This window comes from Poromitra crassiceps (assembly GCF_964638095.1).
Source record: "Poromitra crassiceps genome assembly, chromosome: 23".
In the NCBI taxonomy this organism is placed as follows: domain Eukaryota; kingdom Metazoa; phylum Chordata; class Actinopteri; order Beryciformes; family Melamphaidae; genus Poromitra; species Poromitra crassiceps.
Window position 1 is genome coordinate 20008299 of NC_139639.1, and position 18142 is coordinate 20026440.

General features: G+C 47.9%; 1 protein-coding gene across 2 annotated transcripts in view; it reads left to right on the top strand.

Annotated features, from left to right (window-relative positions):
- Positions 1-18142, top strand: part of ctnnd2b (catenin (cadherin-associated protein), delta 2b) — a gene marked incomplete at both ends in the record, with an annotated part of 131081 nt that overhangs the window by 107584 nt on the left and 5355 nt on the right. For both annotated transcript variants that reach the window (XM_083659244.1, XM_083659245.1), the window contains 5 exons: positions 2062-2317; positions 4510-4594; positions 5551-5677; positions 16333-16461; positions 17145-17221. In XM_083659244.1, coding sequence (XP_083515370.1) covers positions 2062-2317; positions 4510-4594; positions 5551-5677; positions 16333-16461; positions 17145-17221 — 674 coding nt within the window. The remainder of the gene's footprint in view (positions 1-2061; positions 2318-4509; positions 4595-5550; positions 5678-16332; positions 16462-17144; positions 17222-18142) is intronic.

Genomic DNA, 18142 nt, shown 5'->3' on the forward strand with positions numbered 1-18142 from the left:
AATAAACTCTGCTTTTCTGCCGGTCCCCATAGCAACAACCGCCTGCCTTCTTCCTCTGAGTCTGTCTGAGACTGGAGGCTCCCAAGCAAGTGTGTGTGTGGGGATGGTGTGTGTGTGTGTGTGTGTGGGGGGGGATGGGGTGTGCGTGTGTGTGTGTGTGTGTGTGTGTGTGTGTGTTGTCTGAGAGTGTGTGTGTGTGTGTGTGTGTGTGTGTGTGTGTGTGTGTCAGCGCCTGTATCACGCACGCTGCCACGGGGCACGCGTGTATTTCTGGACGGGACAGTGTCTCACCGGCCTCCGTTCTGTCCTGTTATGATGAAACTGTGTTAGATACAATACATCATGTCGCTGTAGCCTCAGAGCCGTCAACCATACAAATCCTCCACAGGCGCTGAGCAAGGAGCCAACAACTCCTGCTTGTTTTTTTTCCTGTTGCACTGTTGCCATATAAAAAAACATGATGGAGAGCTTCACTGGCACTGACTGTGTTTACATGTAGCTATCGGCAACAGCGCGAGTAAGGCAATTAAGCCGCTTATACGGTTCCATAATTTGACAACTACCTATGATAATCACATTTACATGAGTAATGTTCAACTTATTTCAATTATCCATCGTGAATTGTGGGAATCTCAGGTTTTATTGCTAATAATTCATTTCATCTGCCACGTCGAAGTGAGGGAATGTGTGTGAGTTAGAGACAATGAGACAATGGCGTTTTTACTTTGCAGTTTGCAGCCTTCAGTGCTCTCCAGTGGACACAAACGTATTCCGTTTTGACCAAAGAATACTCCTACAGTAGTACCTCTTTAAGTTTATCTGACACCAAAATCTCAGTAAAAACTGCATGATCGCCATTTCTGGACGAAATACGGTCATGCATGTATTGGTTACTTGAGTCAAAAGGATACAGCATGTCAGGACTGTGGAGCGGGGGTTGAACTGGAGCTTGAACTGTAGCGGTGGTGATGACAGTGCCACCCCAGGGTGCTGACCCAATCAGACTGGGGGTGAGAGGGCGCGGTGCACCAGATTGCCTGACAGCAATAACGCGGGTGCCATGGGAAACGTAGTCAGTCAGTGCTGGCCGACTTTACAGGTTTTTTGACATTCAAGACAGCCATTGCTGTAATGGAAGTCAGACTGTGTGCTCGTCAAACCACTAACAGGCACACATTTCTTTACGCATGTCAAAATGTAGGTATCAAAATTCTTTCTGTGTCTCTCTCTCTCTCTCTCTCTCTCTCTCTCTCTCTCTCTCTCTCTCTCTATCCAGTTCATGTCAGTCCATGAATACAGGATTAACACTATTGCAAAGTAGAGATGTACAATATCATATCTTTGGCAGATATCCGATATGCCAATATTTTCCAACTATTTTGGCCGATTGACACCCCCCCCCCACCTTTGAAAAGGACATCTAGAGTGCTGGCTTGTTCTCTCTTACTAGTGTGTTTTTGCTGTGCACCTGAGATTGTATTGTTCCCTGGAGTGTGCTTGCTATCATATCGGTGAGTTTCGTTATCACTGATGACATCACAATTGCTTAAGTGACATCACTGATGACATCACAATTCCCAAGAGACATCACTGATGACATCACAATCGTGACACACACCGCCGCCACCCACTTAGCCAATTTTAACTAAAGATGTAACATTTTCTTTCAACAAAACTGTAAGTTTCGTTGTACTTAAACAGGCTTGGATGATGCTCTCTCTGAGACAATCCTGACAGTAGCCAGTAGCCACCACAACCAGGGCCAATTTGACCAATTTCACAAGTTGCAAAAACAAATAAACACTTGCACTGGAGATGTGGCATCTAGCATTTAATCAAGCTTTTAGTCAAGCATTGTGCATTTGGGCATAATTAAAAGCATTATTTTATCGGCCTGTCATATCGGCAGAATTTTTTTTTTCCGGCCGATACGATATTTCATTTTAAAGCTTTTATCGGCCGATACCGAAGAAAAATAAGACAGCCTCCTCTCTCTCTCTCCCTCCTCTTCCCCTTTCCACCCTCACTCACCCCTGACCCCACCTGCCACCCTTCTCACAGGTAAGTACGCCATGCGGGACCTGGTGCACCGTTTGCCCGGAGGCAGCAACAACAACAACAGCAGCGGTGGAGGAGGAGGGGGCGGGGCTAACGACAGCGGCTGCATGGTGGGGAAGACCATGTCTGATGACACCATCACAGCCATCTGCTGCGCGCTGCACGAGGTCATCACCAAGAACATGGAGAACACTAAGGCCCTGAGGGACGCCGGAGGCATCCAGAAGCTCATTGGTATTGCCCGCAGCAAAGGAGACAAGTAGGTGGAGCTTTGGTACAATAATGATATGATGTCATATTGTACTGAAACAGCTTTGGAAACTGTATTTACTAGGGATGGGATGGTGTGTCGGAATTCAATATATCTATCCATCCATCCATCTTCAAACAGCTTATCCAGGATCGGGTCATGGAGGTGGCCGTTACAAGCTGTGTCTCTGATCCTGAGCGACTTATAGTAGAATAAGCTTCAATTCCTCAATCACACCGACATTACATGCAACCAAGAGTGATAGAGGGCAAAGTTCAGAGCCACGGTGCTCACAGTGTTCCTGTGAGCACAGAATCGCAGAAATGTAAGAGTGGACGGAAAAGAAGCAGAATAAAAGCTGAGGAGAAAGAAAGAAGGGATTCTTTTCCAGAGAGCAAGTAGAGTGAGAAGAAAGAAGAGATCATTCAGTGGGCGACGCTGTTGATGATACCATCATTTCCCTGTTTGATACGAGGCAAAAGTACCACGATAAGTCGCACCATGCCAGAGAATACTGAAAAGTCTGTTGGTAAAAAATGATCTTGTACTAAACCTTTTGATGTGATTATTCCTCTAATAACAGGAAGTAAACATTGATTTGTTGTGGAAAATTTAACATTCACTATGAATCTTAACTCTTCACAGAATCTGCACTTGATTTTCTCTGTATATTTTAAATAGTTGATAGTATTAATGCTACTGATGCAACTTGTCATGTAAAGATGATACATTTGGGGGGTTGTGGTAGTTTTGATTAACCTGACACTGCCAGATGGTTTGTTTTCGCATAACCACCTGGGAACGAGTCGCGCGGGAAACGGTTTCAAAGGGCAGGCACTTTCAGAAAATACCCGGCAGGTGATTGGATGAACCACATGTCTATCACGTCTATCACGGGCTCACTTCTCGCTGTCGGCACACCAAAGCCCGCCCATAGCTGCCTCATAGGACACCGATTGGTGCGAAGCACTGGTGGTTCAGATTCAAACCAATAGATTGGAGCGTGGCAAGATGGATTTGCCATGTGATCGTGATCTCATGATCTCGCGTGAATCCAGCTGACTCGCAAGTTTACGTTTTGATACGATGATACTTCTTCTACAAACACAGTAGGTGGAATGGGGGCGCGGTGATGCATGGATGGATGGATGGAGGCGTGGAGAGAGAGAATAGCTAAGGAGGCGTAATTGGTGGAGTAGACAGAGAGGTGTGGCAGGAGGGGGGAGGGGTTGGACAAATTGATCAGTACACATGACAAGTAGCTGCAATAATAGAAAGAGGTGTAGTGTGGGAGGGAAAGGGAGGGGGCAGGATGGAGGGAAGAGAGAGAGAGAGAGATGGAAGGATGAGAGAGAAAGTAGAAAGAAAGGGTGCGTTGTTTTACAGCGGGTGCTCCCAGCGTGGCGACACACCGCATTTTCATATAACTACCAATTGAGAGTACGGTAAATACAGTAATACAAGTGATTCAACCGATATCAAAAGCTTTTACATTTACTATTCTAAACAGCCCTGTCTGTTAGCTCTTTCCTGGGAAAAATCCTGCGCAGAAAGTCATGTGTTTTTCATTTCCAGATTGTTTGGAATCAGTCGAAGAAGAACTCATGCGTTTGGCAAAAGTTTTATTTAACACACTGAGGCACAGTTGTATAAAACAGTTCTTACTATCAAATCCAAAAGTTACATTAGTTTCATCCAATTTTGTATGGCATACTGTGTAAACGGCTAAAACTCATGTTTGTCGTTATTCGAAGCATGACTCCTGTACTGTATATAAATGATCATTTTATTTTTATTTTTTAAATTAATTCAAATGCTTTGAAATGAGAAAACAGTGGAGTCGAGTACATTTTTTCAAAGAATCCACCACAAATGAGATGTGTAGCCGTTAGCTATCGCTGACTCAAACCCTGGAGGATGCAAAATGGAATATTGATTAATCAGTCAATCAATCAACCAAGCAAACATGCAATCAAGCAATTGGCATATGCACCCATTCCTTATGTACCACAATTGACTAGAGATGAGGAGTCACTCTGTATCTTTTTGTTTTGAGGAGGAGTGGAGGAGGAGACTGCTGTTGCTGCTGCTGCTCCGTCCTTATTCTGTTGAGTTTTCTCTGGCCGCTGGCTGACAAAGCAGAGACAGTACTGTTCTATACGGTATGCGTTATGTTCCCCTCCTCTGTGTTGAATTCCCAGACACACTCCCAAGGTGGTGAAAGCAGCGTCGCAGGTCCTGAACAGCATGTGGCAGTACAGAGACCTCCGTAGCCTCTACAAAAAGGTATGTATTTATTTTTCATTTTTTTACAGCCCGGAACGTAATTTATTAACATGGGAATTGAGATTGTCATTCAGCTTGTTGTCACTTTCAGTAAATACAATCTGCGCACGCAGTCTATCAGTCTGATGACTAATATGACTCTGGGACAGACGGCCACGAAATATCGTCCGTCTATCCCAGTCAGTGTCGAATCAGTCGTCAGACTGATAGACTCTGGGTTCCCAGATTGCAGTAAATATTGCAGAGGGCTGAGCAAGGGTATTATAATTTCTCATTTTCATATTTTTTTTTAAATATTTCTTTCGTTTTTACTTTTTGTTTTCAATTTCAGCAGTTTTTAAAGCAGGGTTGCTAGTTTAGTTTTTAGTTTTGGAAAATTCTTGGTTTTTCCTGTAGTCAAGTTTTTATTAGTTTCAGTGTTAGTTTTAGTCTTCTTTTTTGTAATATGTGGTATTTGTCAGGCTGGACATTCAAAAAGGTCAGAAAGATTAGTGTGTAATAAAAACTCAACAAAGTGTGCGTGCGTGCGTGCGTGCATGCGTGCGTGCGTGCGTGCGCGCGTGCGTGTCTGTGAAGCCTAGTTTTTTCAGGTAACAGTTCATGTTTTTTCACACTTAGTTTTCATTATTTTGATTCCGTTAACAATAATAACCTTGGAACTGAGTGATAATAAATGATTATTGGAATTTAAAATGTGTATTATTATACCTAGGGCTGTGTGCCAACCAGCTGAGTATCTCAACTCCTCTCCTCCCCTTCCATTTCCTCTCCCCCTCCCCTCTCTCGCCCTCTCCTCTACTCCTCCCCTTCCCTCTCCTCTCTCCTCCCCTCTCCTCTCCCCCTCCCCTCTCTCGCCCTCTCCTCTCCTCCTCCCCTTCCCTCTCTTCCCCTCTCCTCTCCTCCTCCCCTCACTCCTCCTCCCCTCCCCTCCCCTCCCCTCTCCTCTCCTTCTGCAGGATGGATACTCCCAGTACCATTTTGTGGGCTCCTCCTCCACGATAGAGAGAGATCGACAGCGTCCTTACTCCTCCTCTCGCACTCCATCCATCTCACCCGTACGGAACTCGCCCAACAATCGATCAGGTGAGTCCCCCTCCTTCCTGCCTTTCCTTTTGTCCTCTATCACTCTCTCCCTCCCCACAGTCCAGTCTTCTATCACTCTCTCCCTCTCTACAGTCCAGTCTTCTATCACTCTCTCCCTCTCTACAGTCCAGTCTTCTATCACTCTCTCCATCCCTACAGTCCAGTCTTCTATCACTCTCTCCCTCTCTACAGTCCAGTCTTCTATCACTCTCTCCCTCTCTACAGTCCAGTCTTCTATCACTCTCTCCATCCCTACAGTCCAGTCTTCTATCACTCTCTCCCTCTCTACAGTCCAGTCTTCTATCACTCTCTCCCTCCCCACAGTCCAGTCTTCTATCACTCTCTCCCTCTCTACAGTCCAGTCTTCTATCACTCTCTCCCTCTCTACAGTCCAGTCTTCTATCACTCTCTCCCTCTCTACAGTCCAGTCTTCTATCACTCTCTCCATCCCTACAGTCCAGTCTTCTATCACTCTCTCCCTCTCTACAGTCCAGTCTTCTATCACTCTCTCCCTCCCCACAGTCCAGTCTTCTATCACTCTCTCCCTCTCTACAGTCCAGTCTTCTATCACTCTCTCCCTCTCTACAGTCCAGTCTTCTATCACTCTCTCCCTCCCTACAGTCCAGTCTTCTATCACTCTCTCCCTCTCTACAGTCCAGTCTTCTATCACTCTCTCCCTCTCTACAGTCCAGTCTTCTATCACTCTCTCCATCCCTACAGTCCAGTCTTCTATCACTCTCTCCCTCTCTACAGTCCATTCTTCTATCACTCTCTCCCTCCCCACAGTCCAGTCTTCTATCACTCTCTCCCTCTCTACAGTCCAGTCTTCTATCACTCTCTCCATCCCTACAGTCCAGTCTTCTATCACTCTCTCCCTCTCTACAGTCCAGTCTTCTATCACTCTCTCCCTCCCCACAGTCCAGTCTTCTATCACTCTCTCCCTCTCTACAGTCCAGTCTTCTATCACTCTCTCCCTCTCTACAGTCCAGTCTTCTATCACTCTCTCCCTCTCTACAGTCCAGTCTTCTATCACTCTCTCCCTCCCCACAGTCCATTCTTCTATCACTCTCTCCCTCCCCACAGTCCAGTCTTCTATCACTCTCTCCCTCTCTACAGTCCAGTCTTCTATCACTCTCTCCCTCCCTACAGTCCAGTCTTCTATCACTCTCTCCCTCCCCACAGTCCAGTCTTCTATCACTCTCTCCCTCCCCACAGTCCAGTCTTCTATCACTCTCTCCCTCCCCACAGTCCAGTCTTCTATCACTCTCTCCCTCCCTACAGTCCAGTCTTCTATCACTCTCTCCCTCCCTACAGTCCAGTCTTCTATCACTCTCTCCCTCTCTACAGTCCAGTCTTCTATCACTCTCTCCCTCCCTACAGTCCAGTCCTCTATCACTCTCTCCCTCCCCACAGTCCAGTCTTCTATCACTCTCTCCCTCCCCACAGTCCAGTCTTCTATCACTCTCTCCCTCTCTACAGTCCAGTCTTCTATCACTCTCTCCCTCCCCACAGTCCAGTCTTCTATCACTCTCTCCCTCCCTACAGTCCAGTCTTCTATCACTCTCTCCCTCCCTACAGTCCAGTCTTCTATCACTCTCTCCCTCCCTACAGTCCAGTCTTCTATCACTCTCTCCCTCCCTACAGTCCAGTCTTCTATCACTCTCTCCCTCCCTACAGTCCAGTCTTCTATCACTCTCTCCCTCTCTACAGTCCAGTCTTCTATCACTCTCTCCCTCCCCACAGTCCAGTCTTCTATCACTCTCTCCCTCCCCACAGTCCAGTCTTCTATCACTCTCTCCCTCTCTACAGTCCAGTCTTCTATCACTCTCTCCCTCCCCACAGTCCAGTCTTCTATCACTCTCTCCCTCTCTACAGTCCAGTCTTCTATCACTCTCTCCCTCTCTACAGTCCAGTCTTCTATCACTCTCTCCCTCTCTACAGTCCAGTCTTCTATCACTCTCTCCCTCTCTACAGTCCAGTCTTCTATCACTCTCTCCCTCCCTACAGTCCAGTCTTCTATCACTCTCTCCCTCCCTACAGTCCAGTCTTCTATCACTCTCTCCCTCTCTACAGTCCAGTCTTCTATCACTCTCTCCCTCCCCACAGTCCAGTCTTCTATCACTCTCTCCCTCTCTACAGTCCAGTCTTCTATCACTCTCTCCCTCCCTACAGTCCAGTCTTCTATCACTCTCTCCCTCCCCACAGTCCAGTCTTCTATCACTCTCTCCCTCCCCACAGTCCAGTCTTCTATCACTCTCTCCCTCTCTACAGTCCAGTCTTCTATCACTCTCTCCCTCCCTACAGTCCAGTCTTCTATCACTCTCTCCCTCTCTACAGTCCAGTCTTCTATCACTCTCTCCCTCCCCACAGTCCATTCTTCTATCACTCTCTCCCTCCCCACAGTCCAGTCTTCTATCACTCTCTCCCTCTCTACAGTCCAGTCTTCTATCACTCTCTCCCTCTCTACAGTCCAGTCTTCTATCACTCTCTCACTCTCTACAGTCCAGTCTTCTATCACTCTCTCCCTCTCTACAGTCCAGTCTTCTATCACTCTCTCCCTCCCTACAGTCCAGTCTTCTATCACTCTCTCCCTCCCTACAGTCCAGTCTTCTATCACTCTCTCCCTCCCCACAGTCCAGTTGGACAGCGGGACCACTAATAGCCGGTGTCTGTTTTAACCTTCACACTCGGGCGGCTGCCGACAAGTCATTCCGCTGTCAGATGAAAACCTTGTTCCTCCTAATACAACGTTGGTGCCAACTGCCAAAGCATTTTTGTTATCAGGGTGTGACCGATATGAACCTCCGAGTCCCAAGGCCGATGCCGGCATGGCTATTTCTGGATTGAAGCTGCCTATATTTTATGCCTATGTTCAATGTCTTTAAATTTGGCCATGTGCCTAGGTGGCGCCAGAGTCTCCACCCTAGGAATCGAGCGTGCAAGATCCCTAGTTATCTAAAAGGGATCTGAATGCGTGTCAAGGCCTCAAGGCTTCACATACAGTCATTTATGACAAAACGGAAAAACACCACCATTGGAGTTACAAGGTTTTCAATTGACGAGATGGAATTGTTAAACACTGCAGTTAGTTACCAAGCTCATTTTGCATTTGTGTCGTGTTCTATCACAGGTTACAAGAGCGTGCGAGCGCTCACAGAGAGTACATCAAGCCTTTTGTTTCATTTTAATTGCTGCGGGAAATACAGCGCTTCACGCACACACAATGTCATCGCCGTTTATGTGTACACATTCCCATCACAGCTATTTACCAATCAGCCGCAAATGGAGAAGAACAGGCTGTGTAGGTGTTGACAGCTGACACAGCCTTGGAATAGGCTTTAGTGTAGCGGTAATGAGTGGATGGATCAATGTAGTCAGCTGTATGATAATGCAGAGAGGAGCAGACAGAGACAGGCGAGCAGACAGGCAGACAGGCAGGCAGACAGGCAGGTGAGCAGGCAGGCAGACAGGCAGGTGAGCAGACAGGCAGACAGGCAGGCAGGCAGACAGGCAGGCAGACAGGCAGGCGAGCAGGCAGGCAGACAGGCAGGTGAGCAGACAGGCAGACAGGCAGGCGAGCAGGCAGGCAGACAGGCAGGTGAGCAGACAGGCAGGCGAGCAGTCAGGCAGACAGGCAGGCGGACGAGCAGACAGGCAGGTGAGCAGGCAGACAGGCAGGTGAGCAGACAGGCAGGCGAGCAGACAGGCAGTTGAGCAGGCAGACAGACAGGCAGGCAGACAGGCAGGCAGACAGGCAGGCAGACAGGCAGGTGAGCAGGCAGGCAGACAGGCAGGCAGACAGGCAGGCGCGGTCGCCGGCAGCCTCTGTGTGAGGGGCTCTTGATAACGATTTGAGCATTAGGAGGAGACTGGAGCTATCGAGCTGCTTTGGGTGAAGAAAGAGGGAACAGACTGAGCTTTAATAGGCCAGTGGGGCAGTGTGGGAGAGAGAGAGAGACTGCTGTGTGTGTGTGTGTGTGTGTGTGTGTGTGTGTGTGTGTGTGTGTGTGTGTGTGTGTGTGTGTGTGTGTGTGTGTGTGTGTGTGTGTGATTGTGATTGTGATTGTGATTGTGATTGTGAGAGAGAGACAGAGAGAGACAGAGAGAGAGACAGAGAGAGACAGAGAGGGGGAGGGAGGGAGGGAGAGGGAAGGAGAGAGAGAGACCTACTCTACAGTGTATGTGAGAGAGTGAGAGACCTACTGTGTGTGTGTGTGTGTGTGTGTGTGTGTGTGTGTGTGTGTGTGTGTGTGTGTGTGTGTGTGAGAGAGAGAGAGAGAGAGAGCGAGAGGGGGGGGGGGCAGATGCAGCCATGAGGAAGGCAGACATGAGGAGGATGGATGATTCAGTGTTTACCTCTTTGAAATCACACCCTGCTCAAACGGTAATGGATCGGCCCAGTGTTACACACACACACACACACATACACACACACGCGCACACACACACACACGGAGCGACACACACACACACACACACACGGAGCGACACACACACACACACACAGAGCGACACAAACAGCACCCCGCGCCCCCTTTTCCACTCTCCTGGAGGTCAGGGGTGAGGAGAAATAATTCACACAGACTTATACAGCTGAGCCTTTGTTGAGGCACCGCGGCTTAATATGATGCGTCTGTCCACAGGGACATCTTCAGCTAACACTTTATTTGGACAGTCGGCCTACAGAGAGTCTACAGAGTATTTGTAACATCTCAACAGCTTATTATTATCTTTAGAGTATATGAGACAATTCATGAACATACCTACATATGACACTAGGTGCAGGTGTGTGGAACAGGAAGCAAATAGAATCTGTTTGTTGAATCTCAACTAATAAGCTGTTAAACTAACATCTAGACAGACAAAGACAAACAGTTGAATTATTGAATGTCAACTAATACGCTGTTGAAATGTTACAAATGCTCTGTAGACTCTAGCCCCGGACCCCCCAGGCTGGGTCCGCCCGGGCCGCAGCAATGGGCCCCTATAGCACAACGACCTCACAAGGTTCCTCCTCAGCCAAGTCACTGAGGCAATCCATGTGGCGATCCATGTGTGGATTGCCACCATATGGTGGAAAGGTTTTCTTGCGTTCACTGGGGGTGAGGGGACGCCGCTGTGTCCCGGCCTGGCCTTCCCTCCCACGCCTTATGTGGGCGGGGGCCGGGGCGGGGGGCATCGGTGCTCTTCATCACTGGTCGAGGGCTGCCGGTTGGTTTAGAACAGCTTAGGTAGGCGATAGATTAGCTACAGCCTAAGGCTGACTTGTTATAATGTTCAGGCAAAAATCAGACTAGAGCAGAGTAGGATAGGCCAGATTAGGCTGTAGATTAGCTAGATACTATGTCCCAGTTAGCTCTGGTTAATGCTTAGAGTAGTCAGTTGTCTGATCTTCTCCCCCCCCCCTCTCTTTCTCTTTCCCCCTTCCCCCGCTTCTTCCCTTCTTCCCCCTTCCTGTTCTCCCCTCTCCCACATTTCCCACTCCCCCCCCCACCTCCTCTCTTTCCATGCTCTTTCCTCCCCCACATCCCACCGCCCCCCCCCCTCCCTTCTCCTGCTCTCTCCTCCTTCTCCCCCCCTCTGCTCCTTCTCCTCTTCTCCCCTATTTTCCTGAATCCCTGCCACTTCCTGCTCTCCCCTCTCTCACATTCCCCCTGCTCTCCTTCCCCTGTACCATCCCACCTCTCCTTCTCTGTTCTCTCCTCCTCTCTGTCCTCTCTAGGGCTGGGTATCGAGTTTCGATACTTACTTGGCACCGAAATGGAAACATCGATACTAAGGGGTATCGAAGCCTCCCTTGTCAATCGATACCAATTTTCGATACCAAAACAAAACAGCGTCATTGAGCCTATAAGCATGCGACATGCTTGCACGCCGCGCTCTAATACGGCTGGTGATTGGCTGTCATGTAGAGGCATGCAGGAAACGTTACGCCCACTTTAGCCGGTGTGTTTGTTGTGACTGTGAGCCAGGCGTGCGGTGCGGATATAGTATACAAGAAGTTAGCCACTCAAGCTACTCCTATCCTGGAGTACCATATGGCGAAGATGATGAAAAGCAGGAAAAGAAACAGAAACAACACGGACTGGTTTCCACAGATAAGAGAAATAATTGAGAGGTGGGTCAGCTTACCGCAAGTTAGCGGTTATCAGATCCCTCAGTCTGACAAATCCATGCATCTGGCTGTGAGTTGTAGCTAGCAGATCGTTTAATTAATTGCCGCCGTAACGTTATGCGCAAGCGGGCATTGTGTATTTTTAGCAACTCGTTAACAAACGCTGATGTCATGATAGTTTGTTGAATGTAAATGCGATTCATTTATATTGATTGGCTAGTCAGTGAATGCGTGAAGTGGAGCTGTCTCGTCAGATTTGACAAGAATGACGTTCTGTTGCAGCAGTGAGCATTAAACACTGATCTGCAACACTAGCGTTAATGTTTAATTAATTAGCGTTAACGTTATGTGCAAACGTTATCGCCCATTATGTATTTTTAGCAACTCGTTAACAAACGCTGATGTCATGATAGTTTGTTGAATATAAATGGGATTCACTTTGTGCCATTGGCTATATTGATAGGCTAGTCAATGCTCAACTAGTCTTCCATGCATGAAGTGGATCCATCTCATCAGTTTGGACAAGAATAGAGTTCTGTTGCATCAGTGAGCATTAAACCCTGATTTGCAACTCTCTGTTTTGCACTGAAAACTATTCCACTGATTTATTTGTTTTACATTTCTTTCCTTTGTAGTACTTCCAATATTTTTTGTAGGGACGGCAATACGTTTAGAGAACTTAAAGTTATGTTAAATACAGTAGGTTTTATTTTTTTCTGCTGTAAAACTTAAGATGGGGGGAAAACTAAAGATTTGTAAAATAATTTCAATGTGTAATGCTGTTTTATTTTTGTTAAAATGGATTTTTCTAAAAATTGGTATCGAAAAAAGTATCGTTCAGGAACCGGTATCGAAATCCAAGTATCGAAACGGTATCGATATCGAAAAATTTTGAACGATACCCAGCCCTAGTCCTCTCCCCTCTCTCACATTCCCCCTGCTCTCCTTCCCCTGCACCCTCCCACCTCTCCTTCTCTGCCTCTCTCCTCCTCTCTGTCCTCTCCCCTCTCTCACATTCCCCCTGCTCTCCTTCCCCTGCACCCTCCCATCTCTCCTTCTCTGTTCTCTCCTCCTCCACATTTCCCATTTTCTCCCCACCCTCGCCCTAATCCGGGCCCGTATCCTACTCCCTCCCCCAACCCTAGACCCTACCTCTACCCTGGCTCTCCCTCCCCTGCACCCTCCCACCTCTCCTTCTCTGTTCCCTTCTCCTCCACATTTCCCATTTTCTCCCCACCTCCTCCCTCTCACATTCCCCCTGCTCTCCCTCCCCTGCACCCTCCCACCTCTCCTTCTCTGTTCTCTCCTCCTCTCTGTCCTCTCCCCTCTCTCACATTCCCCCTGCTCTCCTTCCCCTGCACCCTCCCACCTCTCCTTCTCTGTTCTCTCCTCCTCTCTGTCCTCTCCCCTCTCTTACATTCCCCCTGCTCTCCTTCCCCTGCACCCTCCCACCTCTCCTTCTCTGTTCTCTCCTCCTCTCTGTCCTCTCCCCTCTCTCACATTCCCCCTGCTCTCCTTCCCCTGCACCCTCCCACCTCTCCTTCTCTGTTCTCTCCTCCTCCACATTTCCCATTTTCTCCCCACCCTCGCCCTAATCCGGGCCCGTATCCTACCCCCTCCCCTCCCCCAACCCTAGACCCTACCTCTACCCTGGCTCTCCCTCCCCTGCACCCTCCCATCTCTCCTTCTCTGTTCCCTCCTCCTCCACATTTCCCATTTCCTCCCCACCTCCTCCCCCTCACATTCCCCCTGCTCTGCCTCCCCTGTACCCTCCCACCTCTCCTTCTCTGTTCTCTCCTCCTCTCTGTCCTCTCCCCTCTCTCACATTCCCCCTGCTCTCCTTCCCCTGCACCATCCCACCTCTCCTTCTCTGTTCTCTCCTCCTCTCTGTCCTCTCCCCTCTCTCACATTCCCCCTGCTCTGCCTCCCCTGTACCCTCCCACCTCTCCTTCTCTGTTCTCTCCTCCTCTCTGTCCTCTCCCCTCTCTCACATTCCCCCTGCTCTCCTTCCCCTGCACCCTCCCACCTCTCCTTCTCTGTTCTCTCCTCCTCTCTGTCCTCTCCTCCCTCTCACATTCCCCCTGCTCTCCCTCCCCTGCACCCTCCCACCTCTCCTTCTCTGTTCTCTCCTCCTCCACATTTCCCATTTCTCCCCACCCTCGCCCTAATCCGGGCCCGTATCCTACTCCCTCCCCTCCCCCGACCCTAGACCCTACCTCTACCCTGGCTCTCCCTCCCCTGCACCCTCATCTCCCCTCCTCTGTTCTCTCCTCCTCCACATTTCCTATTTTCTCCCCACCTCCCCCCTCTCCTCCCTCACATCCAGGCCCGGCGCTAGGGGCGGGCCTGACCGGGCCGGGCCCCCCCATTCAACAAACTGGCCCCCCCATTCCAAAAAAAAAAAAAAAAAAAAAAAAAAAAAATTTTTTTTTTTTTTTTTTTGCTAAACGTTTTTCCGTTTTTCTGTTTTAAAGTTTAACATGGAATCTGGCTGTCATTAGGCATTGATTAACTGAATGCTATTGCTAACTGTTACTTTGAACATCCATTTGCAATGATTCTGGCTGAATATTAACTATTGTAAATTTGTCACAATGAATGCAATTTGTGCACAATGTGTAAATACACTTAATATTAATTGTTTAGGCCTAATTATTTGTAAAGTCACAACACATTAGAGATGTGTGTAGTTCTTCACAGATTTAGCCTCTTCATTTTGCTCTCAAATGCACCAGGTTGACGAATTTTACTTTAAAATGTACAAAATCTTCTTCCGGGGGAGAATCCCCCCGGACCCCCCTTGGGTAGCTTGGCCCCCCCAAGCTAGTGGCAGGCCCCCTCTGTAACTTGGGTCTGGAGCCGGGCCTGCTCACATCCCCCCGCTCTCCTGCTTTCTCCTCTTCCCGGTGTTCTTCCTCTTCCCCCCTTCCCCCACTACTCTAAAGCATAGTACACATTTTACTCCAAAGCATGGCACCCACTCTATCCCCTCCAATATTCCGCCACTATTTAAAGCATGGCATAGCATGGCAATATTCCGCCACTATTTAAAGCATGGCACCCATGCTCTTAGTATTTCGCCACTATTCAAAGCATGGCACACACTCTTCCCTAAAGCAAGGCACCCATAAGCTCTATATGTGAACATGTGCTTATTTGGCAAAAGGACTCACTACTAAAGGCTTGCAGCCAATTAAATTAGGCATAGTTTGGTTGCTTAGAAATTGACATATGTCCGTTTGCAAGATGTGCGTCTATATTTCTCATTCTCTCCCCACCTCCTCCCTCCCCCTGCTCTCTTCTCCCCCACACCCCCCCCCTTCCCCTCTCCTGCTCTCTCCTCTTGCTCCTTCCCCACCTCCTATACCCTCCAACATCTCCCATTCCCTCCCCACCCCATCACTCTCTCACATTCCCCCTGCTCTTCCCCCTTCTCCTGCTCTCTCCTCTGCTCTCTCTTCATTTCTATATTTTCTATATTATCAATTGTTCAAATGTTATCTTTATTCTGTATATTCTTGTTACTGTTGTGTCAGCTAGAATCAGCTAGACATACTTTCTGTGAAGCCCTCTGAGACATGCTTGTGAATTAGGGCTATATAAATAAACTTGACTTGACTTGACTTGACCCCATTTGATAAGATTTTGTCTCTCTGACCAAAATCTAAGAATATCATTATTGTTAAATATGATTTTATCCAGAATTCCATGACTATCTGTATTGTAGGTAGAGAGATAAATGAAGCATCAATGGAGCGTTAGTTCATGCAGGACACGGAAGTCATACGTATGGCTACGCCCCAGCTGTAATCAGCTGATTGGATGAGCATTTAGTCATTCACCAATCACATCCATCCTCACAACAAGGCGGTCCGTTTAAATATGGCTGCCTTGCCTCCACCTTTCTAGTTCAGAGGCTTACATGGCTCAAAGGTTAAATATGTATTCAGTGTCTTGCCTTGGGCTCCCTCTTGTATAGCCATGGGGGATTCTGCATTGAGCTCCCTGATTAGCTATTAGCATGCTGCTTGGCTAATCCAGGGAGCATCTTCTGTAGAGAGCGGAGCCATCAGCGCCAAAACACAACTGTATTTCCATTTGTTGCAATGAAGGGTTAAATCTATGAGGAGAGTGTTCCTGACTGAACAGTGCTATGATCAAAACAGTCATTTTTCTATATTCTCTAATTGTGTTCATTTTTTGTAAATGAAATAATGGTGAGGTTTAATAATTCATACGTTTTGTGTGGAGCCCCTGGAACCCCGTCAAGAAACCCCTGGAACCCACGTTGAGAACCACTGGTTTACAGAATTCCACTATAACGTCAATCATCTTTCTTCCTGTTAGAGGCGCCTCCTTTCAAATGCAACAAGTTATTGATGATGTATTTGATGAGTGATTGCGGGTATTCCCTCTGTGTGTGTGTGTGTGTCTGTGTGTGTGTGTGTGTGTGTGTGTGTGTGTGTGTGTGTGTGTGTGTGTGTGTGTGTATGCGTGTATGCGTGTGTGTGTGTGTGTGTGTGTGTGTGTGTGTGTGTAGTGAGCGCTCCCGCCTCCCCCAGGGAGATGATGGCGCTGAAGGAGAGGAAGGCGGACTACGAGTCCACCGGCAACGCCAGTTACCATGGCAGCAAGGGCGAGCACACTTCCAGGAAGGACGCCATGGCGGGTAGGAAGGAAGTCCACGCATGCACACACACGCGTGCACACACAGACACACGCATGCACACACACACACACACACACACACATGCACACACGCACACACACTCTTGATAACAGCATTCACAAAAATAAATAAATCATATGAACCCATGTGAATTGAAGGCACATGTGCGTTTTGGACACGTCGGTTTTTAGCTATAAATGAAGCATCGCGTTCATGCATGACACGCAAGTCCTCTAGGCTGCGTCCCAGCTGTAATCAGCTGACAGCAATCAGTCATTTTCACAACAAGACGGTCCATTAAATATGGCCTCCTTTTACTCTGCTCTTTGCTTTACCTATGCTGCCTCACACCGCTGCTACTGCTGGCAAAGCTTTGCCTCCACCACCCCAGCTTCCACCTTAGAGTAGGCTATTGCATGGCTGAAAGGTTCATCTTTATTCAATGTCTTGCTTTGAGCTTACTCCTGTATCCCTATGGGGAATTCTGCATTGCGCTTCCTGATGAGCTTAATGTTCTTGAGTGAAGTAAACTTGACATTTGAAAAGTGACTTCTGTATAAGGGACTGATGACCTACCCACAATCACGCCTGTGCTTTCACAGTCACATCTGAGTCAATGATTCAGAGCAGGTGCTCATCTCAAGTCTGGGATCTTACCTCAGGTCCTCTCTCTCTCTCCGCAGGTCAAATCTCCGGTGGCTCTTCAACACTACACAGAGGAGCGTATGTGTCCCCGAGTGATGACCTGAAATATAACCAGGTACGACGAGTCCTCCTTGAAAAAAAACAAATGCAATATTTTTTAAATATATATATTTAAATATTCATACCTATGTGTCCTGGTGGCTGATGCTGTGCCCTCCAAATCTTTCTGCCTTTACTTTCTCTGCCTACAGTCCAGCAAAGCAGGAATACGAGAAAATAAATCTTATAAAAGAAAAAAAAAGAAAAGAAAATCCTCAGAAAAGCAGGTTAATGGTATTCCTTTACATTCGGACTTTGAATTCATTTTTAGGCGTCAAACTTTCCCTGGGCAATGAACATTTTGTACACCTATAGCAGCACGTTCAACATGACTGTACATGGCGGGGAAAGTTTCTTTCAGTCTCTTGCCCTTTACGCCTCCACCTCTCTTCTGCTATTTAGCAAATGAAGCCACGGCTGCTGCTTTGAAATGTGCTGACTCCACGAGATGAAACTGCGCTATCTAATTTCTATGTACACAGCAGCAATCTGTGACTCACTCTACAGAGGATGAGACGCCAAACACATAAAAGCGCTTTGGCAGTTAGTGTGAAAAAACAACTCTGTGCTCGGGAGCGAATGCAGAACATTGTGTGCACCGCTCCCCTTCTGGAAATGGAGATGCACATTTCAAATGAAGCAGCAGCCAAGTCATTAAGTCTCCTCTGCCGCCCCGCTAACAAGAAGAAGAAGAAGAGTCCTCCTCTCTCCTGCTTACTGGCTTCTCTAAAGTCATTAAGTCTCCTCTGCCGCCCCGCTAACAAGAAGAAGAAGAAGAGTCCTCCTCTCTCCTGCTTACTGGCTTCTCTAAAGTCATTAAGTCTCCTCTGCCGCCCCGCTAACAAGAAGAAGAAGAAGAGTCCTCCTCTCTCCTGCTTACTGGCTTCTCCTCTGCCGCCCCGCTAACAAGAAGAAGAAGAAGAGTCCTCCTCTCTCC